Raw genomic sequence first — 18,436 nt, 5'->3', positions numbered from 1 at the left:
CTTTTGCAGTCCAATTTCTCCTGTTACCCTTGGGAAAATAAAAAAAAATTGGGGACTAATTGATCAGGTTTGTGGAAAAAATACAATTTTTTTATTTTCATGCCTTGGCATTATAAACTTCTGTGAAGCCCTTGGGGGTTCAAAGTGCTCACCTCACATCTAGATAAGTTCCTTAGGGGGTCTAGTTTTCAAAATGGGATCATTTGTGGGGGGTTTCCACTGTTTAGGTACATTAGGGGCTCTCCAAAGGCAACATGACACCCGCAGACCATTCCATCAATGTCTGCATTCCAAAACGTCACTACTTCCCTTCCGAGCCCTGACGTGTGTCCATACAGTAGTTTTCTCCCACATATGGGGTGTCAGCTTACTCAGGACAAATTGGACAACAAATTTTGGGGTTCAATTTCTCCTGTTACCCTTGGGAAAATAAAAAAATTGGGGAATAATTGATCATGTTTGTGGAAAAAATGCGATTTTTTTATTTTCATGCCCTGGCATTATAAACTTCTGTGAAGCCCTTGGGGGTTCAAAGTGCTCACCTCACATCTAGATAAGTTCCTTAGGGGGTCTAGTTTTCAAAATGGGGTCATTTGTGTGGAGTTTCCACTGTTTAGGCACATTAGGGGCTCTCCAAAGGCAACATGACACCCGCAGACCATTCCATCAATGTCTGCATTCCAAAACGTCACTACTTCCCTTCCGATCCCCGACGTGTGCCCATACAGTAGTTTTCTCCCACATATGGGGTATCAGCATACTCAGGACAAATTGGACAACAACTTTTGGGGTCCAATTTCTCCTGTTACCCTTGGGAAAATTAAAAAATGGTGACTAAAAGATCATGTTTGTGGAAAAAATACGAATTTTTTATTTTCACGCCCGGGCGTTATAAACTTCTGTGAAGCACTGGGGGGTTCAAAGTGCTCACCACACATCTAGATAAGTTCCTTGGGGGGTCTAGTTTCCAAAATGGTGTCATTTGTGGGGGGTTTCCACTGTTTAGGTACATCAGGGGTTTTCCAATCGCGACATGGTGTCCGATCTCAATTCCAGCCAAAAACGTCAAATGGCGCTGCTTCCCTTCCGAGCTCTGCCATGCGCCCAAATAGTGGTTTACCCCCACATGTGGGGTATCAGCGTACTCAGGACAAATTGCACAATAACTTTTAGGGTGCTGTTACCCTTGGAAAAATAAGAATTGAGGATGAAAAGATCATTTTTGTGGAAAAAATATGATTATTTAATTGTACGGCTTTATGTTATAAACTTCTGTGAAGCCCTTGGGGGTTCAAAGTTCTCACCACACATCTAGATAAGTTCCTTAGGGGGTCTAGTTTCCAAAATGGTGTCATTTGTGGGGGGTTTCCACTGTTTAGGTACATCAGGGGTTTTCCAATCGCGACATGGTGTCCGATCTCAATTCCAGCCAAAAACGTCAAATGGCGCTGCTTCCCTTCCGAGCTCTGCCTTGCGCCCAAATAGTGGTTTACCCCCACATGTGGGGTATCAGCGTACTCAGGACAAATTGCACAATATCTTTTAGGGTGCTGGTACCCTTGGAAAAATAAGAATTGAGGGTGAAAAGATCATTTTTGTGGAAAAAATATGATTTTTTAATTGTACCGCTGTACGTTATAAACTTCTGTAAAGCCCTTGTGGGTTCAAAGTTCTCACCACATATCTAGATAAGTTCCTTGGGGGGTCTAGTTTCCAAAATGGGGTCACTTGTAGGGGGTTTCCACTGTTTAGGTACATCAGGGACTCTCCAAACGTGACATGGCGTCCGATCTGAATTCCAGCCAATTTTGCATTGAAAAAGTCAAACGGCGCTACTTCCATTCTGAGCTCTGCCATGCGCCGAAACAGTCATTCCCCCCCACTTATCAGGTATCAGCGTACTCAGGACAAATTGCTCAATAACTTTTGCAGTCCAATTTCTCCTGTTACCCTTGGTAAAAGTATTTTTTTTGTGAAAAAAAGTCAGATGTTCATTTTTTTTTAAATATTCAAAAAAATTCCTGTGACGCACCTAAAGGGTTAATAAACTTCTTGAATGTGGTTTTGAGCACCTTAAGGGGTGCAGTTTTTAGAATGGTGTCACTTTTGGGTATTTTCTATCATATAGACCCCTCAAAGTGGCTTCAAATGTGATGTGGTCCTAAAAATAAAATGGTGTTGTAAAAATGAGAAATCGCTGGTCAACTTTTAACCAGGGCTGTGGAGTCGGAGTCGTGGAGTCGGAGTCGGAGTCGGTGCTCATTTTGGTGGAGTTGGAGTTGGAGTCGGTATAAAATGGACCGACTCCTAAAATATATAATAAATTGGGTACAGTAGTTCAATGCAGGATGTGCTGAATATTTTTTCATAGGAGTTTGGGAAAGTTATGAAATGTCCTATAAATGGCTGCTATATTCCTGATCTAAGGCTACATTCACACACAGCATTTTTCCTGTGTTTTTTGAGGATACGTTTTTCAGCTGCAAAAGCTGATCATCTTTTTAAAAAAACTGCATCACCTGAAAGGTTTTTGAGCTCATAGATAATGTTTTCAATAGCAAAAGCAGATTAGAAATCTGCTCTATCTATATATCCATTTATCCATATCTGTCTATCCATATCGTATCTGTACCAAAAAGAATGAAAACCGGGTAGTACACCAATATATATTCTGTTCTATCTAAATATCTTGATTATTGGATCATAAAAATGATTAAATGTCTGAGGTTCACATTGTACTACAATAAATTTTTCACTTAAATATAAGCAATATGTGTGGGAGTCGGAGTCGTGGAGTCGGAGTTGGAGTCGGTGTAAGGGAAATTGAGGAGTCGGAGTCACAGGTTTGGCTTACCGACTCCACAGCCCTGCTTTTAACCCTTATAACTTCCTAACAAAAAAAAATTTTGGTTCCAAAATTGTGCTGATGTAAAGTAAACATGTGGGAAATGTTAGTTATCAAGTTTTTTGTGTGCCGTATCTCTGTGATTTAAGGGCAAAAAAATTCAAAGTTGGAAAATTGCGAAATTTTCGCCAAATTTCCTTTTTTCTCACAAATAAACGCAAGTTATTTGAATGAAATTTTACCACTAACATGAAGTACAATATGTCACGAGAAAACTGTCAGAATCACCGGGATCCATGGAAGCGTTCCAGAGTTATGACCTCATAAAGGTACAGTGGTCAGAATTGTAAAAATTGGCCCGGTCATGAACGTGCAAACCACCCTTGGGGGTGAAGGGGGTAAAATTCATTATGGTAATGTCTAGAACCAAAATTAAAAAAAATGTTGTCTCTGTCTAAATATATATATCATGCAATATAGTTTATTTTACTCTTCTGCACAAAGTTCACCACAGTATTAAGTGACAACATAATGGAGAAAAAAATAATTATTTTAAAGTGATTCTTTTAACGTTTCGACCCGAGCCAAGGTCTTTCTCAAATTCGCAGGTATAATATATAGATAAATTGAAAAGAACCGGTGACTGTTTGTTTGCATGCATCCTTAAATAATGGACGTTTTCTTGCATCGCTATGTATTCCTGATGACACTGGCTCCATTGAGTCTACCAGGATACCCTATATTATCTACTTACACCTTTACTTCTAAGTAAGGTTTTCCTCATTATTTAGGATGTTGATTTCTCTTTAGGAGACGCTTCACCAATACAATATATTGAAGGCAGTGAATCTGCATGGTTCAGTGAATGCATGCGGATTCGCCTACGTTCAATAGATGGCAGCGCTTTGGATGCAGCGAATATATGCTGCGTCCAAAATGCTGCTAGCTCCAGATCGTGGACACCCGGCCTACATTTTCCTCTTTATTTTCTAAAGAAAAAAATAAATAAATGAGCTGTGGAAAAAAGAGAAGCATGGCGAGAAGTGACCTACAAAGTATCCAACAACACAATTGAATTGATATAATCATTATATATATATATATATATATATATATATATATATATATATCAAAAAAAGGGCAGCACTACCAAAATTAAATAGTTGGTGCAAAACCTATTCAGCAGTGTCCAAACAGCCAAATTAACAAAAGTAAAAAAATAGGCAGCACTCCAATTAAATGTGAAAAAAAGTGGATACTTTACTGATCCTCAGGTGGCAACGTTTCAACGGTGACCCGTCTTTATCAAGCCTTGATAAAGACGAGTCACCGTTGAAACGTTGCCACTTGAGGATCAGTAAAGTATCCACTTTTTTTCACATTTAATTGGAGTGCTGCCTATTTTTTTACTTTTATATATATATATATATATATATATATATATATATATATAATCTGTAGTAGCCCGCTCTATACCCGATTTGGGTGAAATTTGGCACGCCCCCTCTCCACTCACAGGAGCAGAATACTGCGCACGTTAAATCTGGCTAGCGTCCCTCGTCATGAGATTGGGGCCCCTATACATATAATGGATAAATGTAAAAGTGCTGAGGGGAAAGCAACAGTTGTGACTGACAAATTAGTAAAATTTCAAAATAATAAAAATTTAAAGTGAAAAAAAAAATTACTATAGCAGTCTGAAAATGTCAATTTCAGGGTGTCACAGAAAATTTTACTTTAGCTACCATAACCAACAATTTAACATATTTTCCGCGAGCAGAGCCACGGGTATTCTACTAGTTAAATATAAAATAAACCTATTCAAACATATACGGAATAGACATTTGCTGTAGTTAAATTTATAAAGGTCTGAACTTTAAGGGGTCATGCACACATTCGGTGTTTGGTCAGTTTTTTACCTCAGTATCTGTAAGCCAAAACCAGGAGTGGAACCGTCAGAGGAAAAGTATAATAGAAACATTTGCACCCATTCTGCATTTTTCACCCACTTCTGGTTTTGGCTTACAAATAAGTAGGTAAAAAAAAGTCACCAAATACTGAATGTGTGCATGTGGCCTAAAAATAGATCATTATTAATGATGAGCGAACGTGCTAGGATAAGGCTTTATCCGAGCATGCTCCGGTGCTAAACGAGTGTTCGAAAAATTAGTTTCATCCCCCGCACCTGCAACTCTCGTGGCTGTTCGACAGCCAAAACACATACAGGGATTGCCTGTTTGTTGAACAGCTGCGAGACATGCAGGTGCGTGGACTCAAACTTATTTTTCGAGCACGACGGTCACTCGTTTAACAACTTATCCGAGCAGATTCACTCTTCACTAATCATTATTTATCCAGTAGGATAAATGGCTGAAAAAAAAGAATCATTGATCATTTCACCTCCCCATAAAAATTAAAAATCCTTTAAACACTAAAAATAAAGGTGTATCAATTTGACATCAATGAAATCACACTGACCTGCAGAATAAAGTCACCAAGTGATTTTTACCACACTGTAAATATTGTTAAGTAACACCCAAGCAGCAGTGATGGAATTACATTTACCGTGTATACTCGAAGTATAAGCTGACCCGAGTATAAGCTGAGGTCCTAAATTTTGCCACAAAAAACTGGGAAAACATATTGACTCGAGTATAAGCCTAGGGTGGGAAATGCAACAGCTACTGGTAAATTTAAAAAATAAAAATAGATACCAATAAAAGTCAAATTAATTGAGACATCAGTAGGTTAAATGTTTTTGAATATTCATATTGAATCAGAAACCCCATATACAGTCATATGTTAAAGTTTGGGCACCCCTATTAATGTTAACCTTTTTTCTTTATAACAATTTTGTTTTTTGCAACAGCTATTTCAGTTTCATATCTAATAACTGATGGACTCAGTTATATTTCTGGATTCAAATGAGGTTTATTGTACTAACAGAAAATGTGCAATCTGCATTTAAACAAAATTTGACCGGTGCAAAAATATGGGCACTTCAACATAAAAGTGACATTAATATTTCGTAGATCCTCCTTTTGCAAAAATAACAGCCTCTAGTCGCTTCCTGTAGCTATTAATGAGTTCCTGGATCCTGGATGAAGGTATTTGTGACCATTCCTGTTTACAAAACAATTCCACTTCAGTTAAGTTTGATGGTCGCCGAGCATGGACAGCCCGCTTCAAATCATCCCACAGATGTTCAATGATATTCACGTCTGGGGACTGAGATGGCCATTCCAGAACTTTGTAATTGTTCCTCTGCATGAATGCCTGAGTAGATTTGGAGCTGTGTTTTGGATCATTATCTTGCTGAAATATCCATCCCCTGCGTAACTTCAACTTCGTCACTGATTCTTGCACATTATTGTCAAGAATCTGCTGATACTGAGTTGAATCCATGCGACCCTCAACTGTAACAAGATTCCCGGTGCCGGCATTGGCCACACAGCCCCAAAGCATGATGGAACCTCCACCAAATTTTACTGTGGGTAGCAAGTGTTTTTCTTGGAATGCTGTGTTTTTTAGCCTCCATGCATAACGTCTTTTTGTATGAGCAAACAACTCAATCTTTGTTTAATCAGTCCACAGGACCTTCTTCCAAAATGTAACTGGCTTGTCCAAATGTGCTTTTGCATACCTCAGGCGACTCTGTTTGTGCCTTGCTTGCAGAAACGGCTTCTTTAGCATCACTCTCCCATACAGCTTCTCCTTGTGCAAAGTGTGCTGTATTGTTGACTGATGCACAGTGACACCATCTGCAGCAAGATGATGCTGCAGGTCTTTGGAGGTGGTCTGTGGATTGTCCTTGACTGTTCTCACCATTCTTCTTCTCTGCCTTTCTGATATTTTTCTTGGCCTGCCACTTCTGGGCTTAACAAGAACTGTACCTGTGTTCTTCCATTTCCTTACTACGTTCCTCACAGTGGAAACTGACAGGTTAATCTCTGAGACAACTTTTTGTATCCTTCCCCTGAAAAGCTATGTTGAATAATCTTTGTTTTCAGATCATTTGAGAGTTGTTTTGAGGAGCCCATGATGCCACTCTTCATAGGAGAATCAAATAGAACTACTTGCAAGTGGCCACCTTAAATACCTTTTCTCATGATTTGATACACCTGGCTATGAAGTTCAAAGCTCAATGAGGTTACAAAACCAATTTAGTGCTTCAGGAAGTCAGTAAAAAGTAGTTAGGAGTGTTCAAATCAAGAAAATGATACGGGTGCCCATACTTTTGCACCGGTCAAATTTTGTTTAAATGCAGATTGCACATTTTCTGTTAGTACAATAAACCTCATTTGAATCCAGAAATATAGCTGAGTCCATCAGATATATGAAACTGAAATAGCTGTTGCAAAAACCAAAATTGTTATAAAGAAAAAAGATTAACATTAATAGGGGTGCCCAAACTTTAACATATGACTGTAATGCTCCATACAGTTCATGATGGGCCCCATAAGATGCTCCATACAAAATACACCCCATATAATGCTCCATAAAGTTCACGACGGGCCCCATAAGATGCTCCATAAAGGATGATGGGCCCCATAAGATGCTCTATACAAAATATGCCCCATATAATGGTCCATAAAGGTGGATGATGGCCCCATAAGATGCTCCATATTAAAATATGCCCCATATCATGCAGCACAAAGGTTAATTGTGGCCCCATAAGATGTTCCATAATGCAATATGACCCATATAATGCTGCACAAATTTTAATTGTGGCCCCATAAGATGCTGCATAATACAATATGCTCCATAGAGTGCTGCACAAAGGTTAATAGTGGTCCCATACAAATATGCCCCATATGATGCTGCTGCTGCGATTAGAAAAAAAAAACATACTCGCCTCTCATCGCTGGGGACCAGGTGCCGGTGTCCTGAGCAGGTAGGGACACCGGCGCACTATGGGGGCCAGATGCCAGTGTCGCCGCTGGCTTATGCCCCCGGCACTGGCTATATTCACCTGTCCCCATTCCGCCACGCGCTGCTCTGTCTTCCGGGTCCTCTGCCAGTGACTGTTCAGGCAGAGGGCACACACTAAACACGTCATCGCGCCCTCTGACCTGATCGTCACAGCCAGACGACCCGGAAGACAGCGATGCGCGGCGGTGGAACACGCACAGGTGAATATAGCCACTGCCGGGGGCCTGAGTAAGCGGCGACACCGACACCTGTCTCCCATAGCGCTCCGGACACCGGTATGAGTTACAAGGCATGCGATCGATTTTCGCGTTTCGAGTGGCTAAGCACTCTTAATCATGATACGCAGCTTTGTCCATGGGTAGATCTTATATACTCTATCCGGTCTACACACCGGTTAAATAATTAAAACAAATCTAAAACAAATAGAGAAAAAACTAACAATCACAATTAAATATAAAAATTTGATTCATTAAGATACAATATTATCGCCTTCAGTAGTATTTTCTTTTTTTTATTTCTTAATTTTTATTCATTATTCTCTTATTATCCATGAAAAAATGAAGCAAACTTCTGAAATAGAAGAGAAACATAACAGAGCTCAATGTTGCAACCATTCACAACAGTAAAATTCACATAGATACAATTTTTTCAAGATGCATGCGGTTTTCAATTACATGTCAAATTTTTATTTCTTTTTTGTGCAATGTTAATTTTAGCACAACAAACCGTTTTTTAGTATACACATGTATACAAAGAAAAAATATTAAAAAAAAATAAAAAATCAAGATTAGAAAGATTTTTTAGGGACTATTTCAATTAGCGCACCAAATGTGCACACAGCCATAATATATTCGTTTAAAGAGGAGATAGAAAACTCCACTTTGCACTGTTCTAAAGAATTTTTTTCAGTGTATATGATTTTTTTGTTTATATACACAGCCAAAAAAAATTTAATTCTTTTATTCCCCATCATACACCAATCATAAAAATCCGTTCTGATACATTTATTGAAAAGTCGTTATCATAAACTTTCTCAAGACAGAAAGATGGAAAACTTCAATTTGCACAAAAAAAAAATTTTTTCGTTATATTTAATTTTTAGTTTATATCTGCAACCCAAAAAAAGGGGGGGGGAGCATTTGGTTATTATATTTCCCCTTCATGCACTGAAAAAAAATGTTCTAATGCATATATAGAGAGATTATTATCATAGACTTTCCCAAATAAATGAAATATTTCCTAAGTAACTGATCAACACAAAATTATGTCGAATATTTTAGTTTTTATATTTTAAACATGCAGATTCGAAAAACGGCATGAAAATACAGTTCTATGCACAAAAAATACCCTATGAAAAACCCAGCAAAAAACTACCATATTCCCACATATTTTAATATATATTTAATCAGAACATGAGGATTCATTATGAATGTAATAAAATAGATATTTCCAAGAGGAAAGGGTTGATAAGTGCTAGTCTAATAAAAGAGCATGGTATCTTTTCTTTTATTCAACCCTCGTGGCATACTGGTGTTTAATTTGAACATCCACCACGCCTCCCTATTCCTAAGCACAGGTTCTAAGTCCCCACCTCTAATCCGATTGTGGACTTTCTCAATCCCATATACTTTTAATGAGTCCAGTTTTTTACCATGAGTCTCAATAAAATGTCGGGAGAGCTGCGATATGTTTCTATTCATATTAGCATTCTCTATATCGAGAATGTGCTCTCTAATACTAGTTTTTAACGTGCGTTTTGTGCTACCCACATATTTTAGTCGGCAAGAAGTACATTCCATGATATAAACTACATTTTTGGTGTTGCAGTTTATGAAATCTTTGATGTCAAATAGATTACTGTCATCAAAATCTCCAAATTGATCACACCTTTTGGTATAGGTACACATCTTGCACTGACTGGCAGCACATTTAAAAAAACCTCTCGTTTTCAACCAATTTGCCCGTATGTTCTTGCCGAGTACAAAGAAAACTTGGTGATAAACTATTTTTTAAGGATGGTGCTTTTCTGGAAACTATCCTTAATCCTTTTTTTATTATTTTTTCAATATCTGGATCTTCTTTTAAAATTGCCAGGTTATCCTCAACTATTTTTTTAATATTGGAAAACTGATTATTAAATTGTAACACCATTGTTATAGGATTAGCAGAATTTTTGGACAGTTTATGCGAGTCTTTAAAACGAGATTTTTTTGAAACAATCTTTTCAGCCCTAACCAGACTCCATCGATCATAACCTCTCCTACCCAAACGTTGTCTAATGTCAGAAACTTCTTTTTTATAATCAGAGGGACAACTACAATTTCTCTTCGCACGCGTCATTTCACCCACAGGTATACCTTTAATTGTGTGCCTGGGGTGATGACTTTTTGCATGGAGAATTGTGTTCCCAGCTGTCTCCTTGCGATATGTACGAGTAATAACGGATTTGTTAGGTATGCCAGTCAGATTTAAATCCAAAAAATCAATAGTGGTCTTTTCATGTCGTGTTAGAAATCTTAGATTCAGAGAGTTGCAATTGATATACGCATCAAACTTCTGTACTGTTATTATATCTGATTTCCAAATAATGGCAATATCATCAATGTATCTACCGTAAAACTGTATACAATCAGTGTAAGGATTATCAAGATTGTAGATATACATTTCTTCCCACCAACTCATAACGAGATTTGCTAGGGAAGGGGAATATTTAGCTCCCATGGATACGCCATTCACTTGTATATAGTAAGTCTCATTGAATATAAAATAATTGTTGGAAATCAACAAAAAAGTGACATCCAAAATGAAATCTTGGAAGTCACACGAGAAATTACTATATTTTTGTAGATGAAATTTTAATGCGTTAATTGCTACTGTGTGTGGAATCGATGTGTAGAGAGAAACAACATCAGTAGTTATCCATGAGAATTTGGAATCCCAGATTAAACCATCCATTGAGTTTAATACTTCTGTACTGTCTCTAATAAAACCAGGGACCCTCTGAACCAAGGGTTGTAGAAGCAAATCTAACCATTCCCCTAGTTTCTCACTCACAGATCCTATCCCTGATAAAATCGGTCTCATGGGTGGAGGAAAGCTTTTTTTTTTTATGGGTTTTTGGTAACGCATAAAGCATTCGTGTAACTGGATTTAACACCTTTAGACTTGTAACTCATGCTGGCTTTTAAACCTCATTTCTATTGAGTGAATAAAGAATATTTTTCACTACATCGTGGAGCTGGACAAAGTTTTTTCTCATTGCCTTGGATTGTGCGCTTTGACACAGCGGTCTCGTGCTCCGATGTTGGAATGCTATGTCTGGTGAGCTGGATTTGTATCCTGATCCGGACACCGGTACCTGTCCCCCCAGCGACGAGAGGCATGTCATTTTTTTTTTAATTAAATCGCAGGGACCGTGACTTGTGTATAAGCCGAGGTGGTCTTTTTCAGCCAAAAAGGGGGCTGAAAAACTCAGCTTATACACGAGTATATACGGTGTATATATGTTTTTTGGTGGGTTTTTTTTCAGTATATGATATGGTTTATAAAATGGTGGCATTCCTAAATGCAACTCACACCAGAAAAACAAGCCTTCGTGTGGCTATTTTGATTGAAAAATAGAAATTTATAGGACCCAATTCATCAAGTAGTTTCAGTTCTGGCATAAAATTCCTTAAAATGTTTGCATAACTCAAAGTTGCGCAAAAATGTTGCGACTTTTGGCATTTTGATACCAGTCCTGGCTATCTACACTAAAGTGGGCAGAGCTGTGGCCAGACGGGCATGGCCAAGCCCTCCCGACAAATTCATAATTTATGGCGGTAGCACAAAGGAGTAGAAAGATGTGTCAAATGCAATAAAGAGAGGCGCCTGTTAATGAATTTGTTAATTTCATGAAGACTGGTGTGCACAAAGCTAGCCTTAATGAATCGCGTCCAACGGTCTTAAAAAGCGTTTGCAGAGAGGAAGAGTTGTTTCCCTGCAGCTAATCAAGAGTGTTGAATGCCATCGTTGGGGCCTCTCTAATAGCCCGGATAAGGCGAATAATGAATTTCTTTCTTACAATTTGGGGTGTCCGTTCTTATTTTGTTTACGGCACGTGGTAATGCTTCTTCTGTTTCATGTATTTCATATTCCTTTTGAATTTTCTTTTTTCATTACCAGATTAAAGAATGACACTTAACTTATTATGGAGACTTTAGCAACCAGTTGAGTACATCCAGCTTGGCCGCCCAAGTTCTCTACCTTTTTAAAATGCCTGATTGAAGACAAAAGTGCAATTAAGACATAAAACCCTAGAGAGTCACTGTGGACAGTTACAAGAGGACTTCTCAGTCTCGTCATCTCCTAGAACAAAGAGCCCAGAAACCTCGTCCTGTGTCATCATGAAGAACACCATACCATTAAAGCGTCTCTCTCCATTTCTCTACCGTCCTGTATCATGTATCCTTAATGACTTGCAGCAACTTCTCATACAAAATGCTAAATTAATTTATATTGATAATTTTTCAGGACTTGGCACGCTGTTCATCTTAAACTGCCGACACGTTTACAGTTCTCCTTTCTGAAATGTCTGCGGTCTTTTTTTTTTTTATCTTCTTTTTTTTCTTTACATTAATGAGATTTGGTTTAAAATATTTAGTGCTTAGTGTAAATTGTTTATGTGCAGCGGAACAAAACGGCACTTTTTTTTTTTTTTCAAGCATGAGTGACCATCGAAAATTGAGAAGCAATGGCTGGTTGCTGTGTGTGCCAATTTTATTATTTTATTAAGCGGTCAACATGGATGTAAAATAGATTAATTAAAAGCCTTGGTTTGTGCATAACATATACATTGTGTGTGCGTTTAATTGGAAAATTGAGTACTTTGACCTGAAAATGTATATGGAATTACCTGCTCTGTAGGGCTGTAGCAATCTATAAACCGCACGTCTTTGACCACCCAATTCTCAGCCTGTGTCTTCTCATAGAATCTTAAATGGTTCCTGTAATTTCATCAAACCTTGCATAAATTAATATAACAGTTGAATATAAGAAACTTTGTAATACATCTCATCGGAAAAATGTGTTTCTTTAATTGAGACCGTTTTTCCTGTTCCCAGCTCCATCTTGGTTAAAGAAAGACAAACTGTTAGTATTATGAGGTCCTATTCTATTTTATGGAATTTGGAGGAGGAATGAGGAATACTAAGCTCTGTGAAAGTTGGGCAGACACAGGCAGATTGAGCTGCAGCTTCATTTAACGGTTTTTCTTCACTTCAGTGTTGGGTTCACAGGTACACAGCTCAGTACTGTGGTTTAATGTCCTCCATGCTGCTGCTGTTTCTTTGTGATACAGACAAAAACGAGCATAAATCCTTCTCTCTTTGTGTAAAATGTACAGAAAACATGATAGAAGCTGGTCTCCAGCAACCAGCTCAGAGAGGAATAAAAATTAGAAGGTGCTGAGAGGAAACCTGGTGAAAAATACATGTGGATATATATGCCTGAAATTGTTATCATTTACACACACCCCATCCTATTATGAGAAGTTATTTGAAACGACAGGTACAGTTTAAAGCAACAGCAGAGGACAATGCACAGTTCCTGATATGTACAGAAGCTGGACATAAACCTTTACAGCTGAAACTGACACTTCTCGAACTAATGTCTTCAGTTTGACAATAGTAACCCTTTCACTGACAGTGGTTTAAAGGCCCTGTCACACTAAACGAAGCACCAGTGATCCCGAAAACGATACGACCTTGTCAGGATCGCTGGTGCCTCGCTACATGTTCGCTGGTGAGCTGCCAAACAGGCAGACTCACCAGCGATCAGGACCAGCTAGGACTCTGGTATCTAAGGTAAATATCGGGTAACTAAGCGCGCGCGCGCGTCACTTAGTTACCTGCTGTGTACCTTAGATAGCTGCGTGCTTACGCTAGGACGCTGGTATCTAAGGTAAATAACGAGTAACTAAGCGCGCATCACTTAGTTACCCGCTGTGTACCTTGGAGACCAGCTCCCAGCGCGAGCACACAGGTATCTAAGGTACACAGCAGGTAACTAAGTGACGCGCGCGCTTAGTTACCCGATATTTACCTTAGATACCAGCTCCCAGCATCTGCTCACAGCGCTGGGAGCTCGCTGATCGTTGTTCTCCCGCTGCCACACGCGATGCGTGTTGGCCAGCGGGAGACCAACGATCAAAAAATGGGCCAGGACATTGCTGCACGATCAGCAATACCCGGCGGGGGGGAGGGGGTCGCGTCACAAAATCAGCGATCTCGCTGTGTGTGACGGGGCCTTAAGGATATTTTGACCTCTGACCTTTTTTGACATGTAAGGCTGAGTTCACACGTGGTGTTTTTTCCACGTTTCCGCGGCGGTTTTAACCGCGCGATTTGCCGCGAAAACGCGAAAAATAAGCATCCCATGCATTCCTATGGGATTCCGCAATGCTGTGGTAATGCTGCGGTTTTTACTGTGGCGGAATCGCTTCGCGGTAAAAAACGCAGCATGCTCATTAATTTTGCGGAATCGCGGCGATCCTGCACCCATAGGAATGCATTGTTCTGCTTACTTTCCGCATGTAGCTGTGCCCACCATGCGAAAAGTAAGCAGAACAATTGCGGATGGTACCCACGGTCCGGAGGAGAGGAGACTGTCCTCCAGGCTTTGGGTACCATATCCCTGTAAAAAATAGAATTTAAAATAAAAATTATTGTTATTCTCACCTTCCGACGTCCCGCGCAGCCTTCCCGCCTCTCTCCACGCTCCCGGTCCCAGTACGCCTTTGTGAAAATGCCCGCGATGTCTGTTCTCGCGGGATCGCGAAGTCTCGCGGTCATTCGTGCGACCTCATCGCGAATTACCGCGAGACGTCGCGATCCCGCAAGAACGTACGTCGTCGCGGGCATTTTCGCAAAGGATTACTGGGAACGGGAGCGTGGAGAGAGACGGGAAGGCTGCGCGGGACATCGGAAGGTAAGAATAACACCATTTTTTATTTTTTTTTATTTTTTACTACTGATGCTGCATAAGGCGGCCTCAGTAGTAAAAAGTTGGTCACACTTGTCAAACACTATGTTTGACGAGTGTCACCAACCTGTCAATCAGTTCTCCAAGCAATGCTACAGATCGCTTGGAAAACGCTAGCATTTTGCAAGCTAATTACGCTTGCAAAATGCTAGTTTTTCCGCGGGAAAATCTCGGGAATTTAAAATGCGATTTTCCCGCGGAATGGAATTCCGGAACTCTCGCGGTAATTTCCGCGAGAGTTCCGCTACGTGTGAACCCAGCCTAAAGATAAACTAAAGTAATACAATAAATACAATAAAAACTCATACTTTGTCTTAAACTGTAATTGTTCATAATATCATGGAAGTGGTATCTAAAAGTGTGAACCAGTAGAAACCTAGATGCACCACACCTCCTAAAGTAAAAGTTGTGCAGAGTTCATACATGCCATATGTCTCAGTGTCTACATGCACATATTTTTATAAAATCTCCTGAACTGGAATGATGGAAAAACATCTGGATTTAATCAGGTGTAAAAGATATATATTTTTGAATCTTGAAATGTGCGTGCACCCCTACATCCCTATATATTTCCTTTAAAGGGAATCCTACATCCCTATATATTTCCTTTAAAGGGAATCTGTCAGCAGGTTTTAGTTTAATCTGAAAGTATCATTAATATAGGACATGTCAGCCTGATTCCAATGATGTATGACTTTTATTTAATAATAATAATAATAAATTTTATTTTTATAGCGCCGACATATTCCGCAGCACTTTACATTTCAGAGGGGATTTGTACAGACAATAGACATTACAGCATAACAATAATCACATACAGTAGATTATAACAAATACCAAGAGGAGTGAGGGCCCTGCTCGCAAGCTTACAGTCTATGAGGAAAGAGGTAGACACGAAAGGTGGGTGGTAACAGTTGCCCTGATTGTATAGACCAGCCATAATGTTAAGTGTGTAACAGTACAGACACAGAGGGCTAATGGATGCATAAAGCATGTGGGAACATGATGCTGGGAACCTGGTTATGGTAAAATTTTTGGCTCTGCCACACAGGGATAGGTTAGGTTAATGTGTTGAGGCGATAGGCCAGTCTGAATAAATGCGTTTTCAGGACACGCTTAAAATTGTGGGGATTGGGGACTAATCGTATTGACCTGGGAAGTGCATTCCAAAGAATTGGCGCGGCACGTGTAAAGTCTTGGAGACGGGAGTGGGAGGTTCTGACTATTGAGGATACTAACCTCAGGTCATCAGCAGAACGGAGGGCGCGGGTAGGGTGGTATACTGAAACAAGGGAGGAGATGTAGGGTGGTGCTGAGCCATGGAGGGCTTTGTGGGTGAGGGTAATAAGTTTATACTGAATTCTGGAGTGGATGGGTAGCCAGTGTAATGACTGGCACAAGGTAGAGGCATCGGTGTAACGATTGGTGAGGAATATGATCCTGGCTGCAGCATTCAAGACAGATTGGAGAGGGGAGAGTTTTGTAAGAGGGAGACCGATTAGAAGAGAGTTACAATAGTCGAGACGAGAATGAATAAGAGAAACAGTAAGAGTTTTTGCAGAGTCAAAAGTAAGAAAAGGTCGAATTCTAGAAATGTTTTTGAGGTGCAGATGACAAGAGCGAGCCAGTGATCGAATGTTATTTTACTGGTTGCAGCAGTTGTGACACCGTCAGAGCTTTTAGATGTAGGATGTAGCAGAGCTGAGAAAGCTAACCCCACCCACACCAGGCTCCCTATGTACATGTTACCACAAAAAAGTCCTTTTCTATTAATATCCCCAATCAGGGGTCTATACTTAAAATTAATCATAGTATGTCCATAGACTAATCTAACCAAATTACCCAGTAAAAAAGTGAAATTGCCTTAATAAAAAAAATAATTTTTATTGATGCTTTATTAAAATAAGTTTAAAAACCACAATGGTGCCAACACATGAGGGACCACGTCGTCTTTATATTTTGACATGGATATATATGAATCTGTAAAACATGTTCAAAAGTTTGAAATAGGTAATAAATTATTGATAAGCACCTATTGTTATGGCGTGTATCCTTTACATTTTTTTCAGCTTAGATTCAAATATTATAAAGGATTAAATTGAAGAGATGATTTCAAAAACTACGGCTGTTTTTAAACTTATTTTAATAATGTATCAATAAAAATGTAATTTTTTATTAAGGTAATTTCACTTTTTACTGGGTAATTTGGTAGCCTGTTCTGCTGCTGTAGTCCAGGCAGTGACCATCTCCTTGTGATAAAATCTTCATCTAATATATAAAGCTCAAGTGTGTATGTATGTACAGTTGTGGCCAAAAGTATTGACACCCCTGCAATTCTGTCAGACAATACTCAGTTTCTCCCTGAAAATGATTGCAAACACAAATTCTTTATTATCTTCATTTAATTTGTCTTAAATGAAAAAACACAAAAAGAATTGTCCTAAAGCCAAATTGGATATAATTCCACACCAAACATAAAAAAGAGGGTGGACAAAAGTATTGGCACTGTTCGAAAAATCATGTGATGCTTCTCTAATTTGTGTAATTAACAGCACCTGTAACTTACCTGTGGCACCTAACAGGTGTTGGCAATAACTAAATCACACTTGCAGCCAGTTGACATGGATTAAAGTTGACTCAACCTGTGTCCTTGTGTGTACCACAAGAAAGAAGACCAAAGAACTGTCTGACTTGAGAAACCAAATTGTGAGGAAGCATGAGCAATCTCAAGGCTACAAGTCCATCTCCAAAGACCTGAATGTTCCTGTGTCTACCGTGTGCAGTGTCATCAAGAAGTTTAAAGCCCATGGCACTGTGGCTAACCTCCCTAGATGTGGACGGAAAAGAAAAATTGACAAGAGATTTCAACACAAGATTGTGCGGATGTTGGATAAAGAACCTCGACTAACATCCAAACAAGTTCAAGCTGCCCTGCAGTCCGAGGGTACAACAGTGTCAACCCGTTCTATCCGTCGGTGTCTGAATGAAAAGGGACTGTATGGTAGGAGACCCAGGAAGACCCCACTTCTTACCCGAGACATAAAAAAGCCAGGCTGGAGTTTGCCAAACTTACCTGAAAAAGCCTAAAACGTTTTGGAAGAATGTTTTCTGGTCAGATGAGACAAAAGTAGAGCTTTTTGGGCAAAGGCATCAACATAGAGTTTACAGGTGAAAAAAAGAGGCATTCAAAGAAAAAAACACGGTCCCTACAGTCAAACATGGCGGAGGTTCCCTGATGTTTTGGGGTTGCTTTGCTGCCTCTGGCACTGGACTGCTTGACCGTGTGCATGGCATTATGAAGTCTGAAGACTACCAACAAATTTTGCAGCATAATGTAGGGCCCAGTGTGAGAAAGCTGGGTCTCCCTCAGAGGTCATGGGTCTTCCAGCAGAACAATGACCCAAAACACACTTCAAAAAGCACTAGAAAATGGTTTGAGAGAAAGCACTGGAGACTTCTAAGGTGACCAGCAATGAGTCCATACCTGAATCCCATAGAACACCTGTGGAGAGATCTAAAAATGGCAGTTTGGAGAAGGCACCCTTCTAATATCAGGGACCTGGAGCAGTTTGCCAAAGAAGAATGGTCTAAAATTCCAGCAGAGCATTGTAAGAAACTCATTGATGGTTACCGGAAGCA

The 18,436-nt window shown here is 39.5% G+C and overlaps 1 protein-coding gene across 2 annotated transcripts in view; it reads left to right on the top strand.

The window, feature by feature from the left end:
• The window catches only part of HBS1L (HBS1 like translational GTPase), a 146,486-nt gene extending 133,879 nt beyond the window's left edge, over positions 1-12,607 (top strand). For both annotated transcript variants that reach the window (XM_073575853.1, XM_073575851.1), the window contains one exon: positions 11,942-12,607. In XM_073575853.1, the coding sequence (XP_073431954.1) occupies positions 11,942-11,953 (12 nt within the window). In that variant the 3' untranslated portion in view covers positions 11,954-12,607. The remainder of the gene's footprint in view (positions 1-11,941) is intronic.
• The last annotated feature ends 5,829 nt before the right edge of the window (positions 12,608-18,436 follow it).

Source organism: Dendrobates tinctorius, unplaced genomic scaffold (assembly GCF_039654945.1).
Source record: "Dendrobates tinctorius isolate UK_male_01 unplaced genomic scaffold, ASM3965494v1 ptg000046l, whole genome shotgun sequence".
NCBI lineage: Eukaryota > Metazoa > Chordata > Amphibia > Anura > Dendrobatidae > Dendrobates > Dendrobates tinctorius.
The sequence above is the reverse complement of the archived record's forward strand: the minus strand, read 5'-3'. Positions and strand labels throughout refer to the sequence as shown.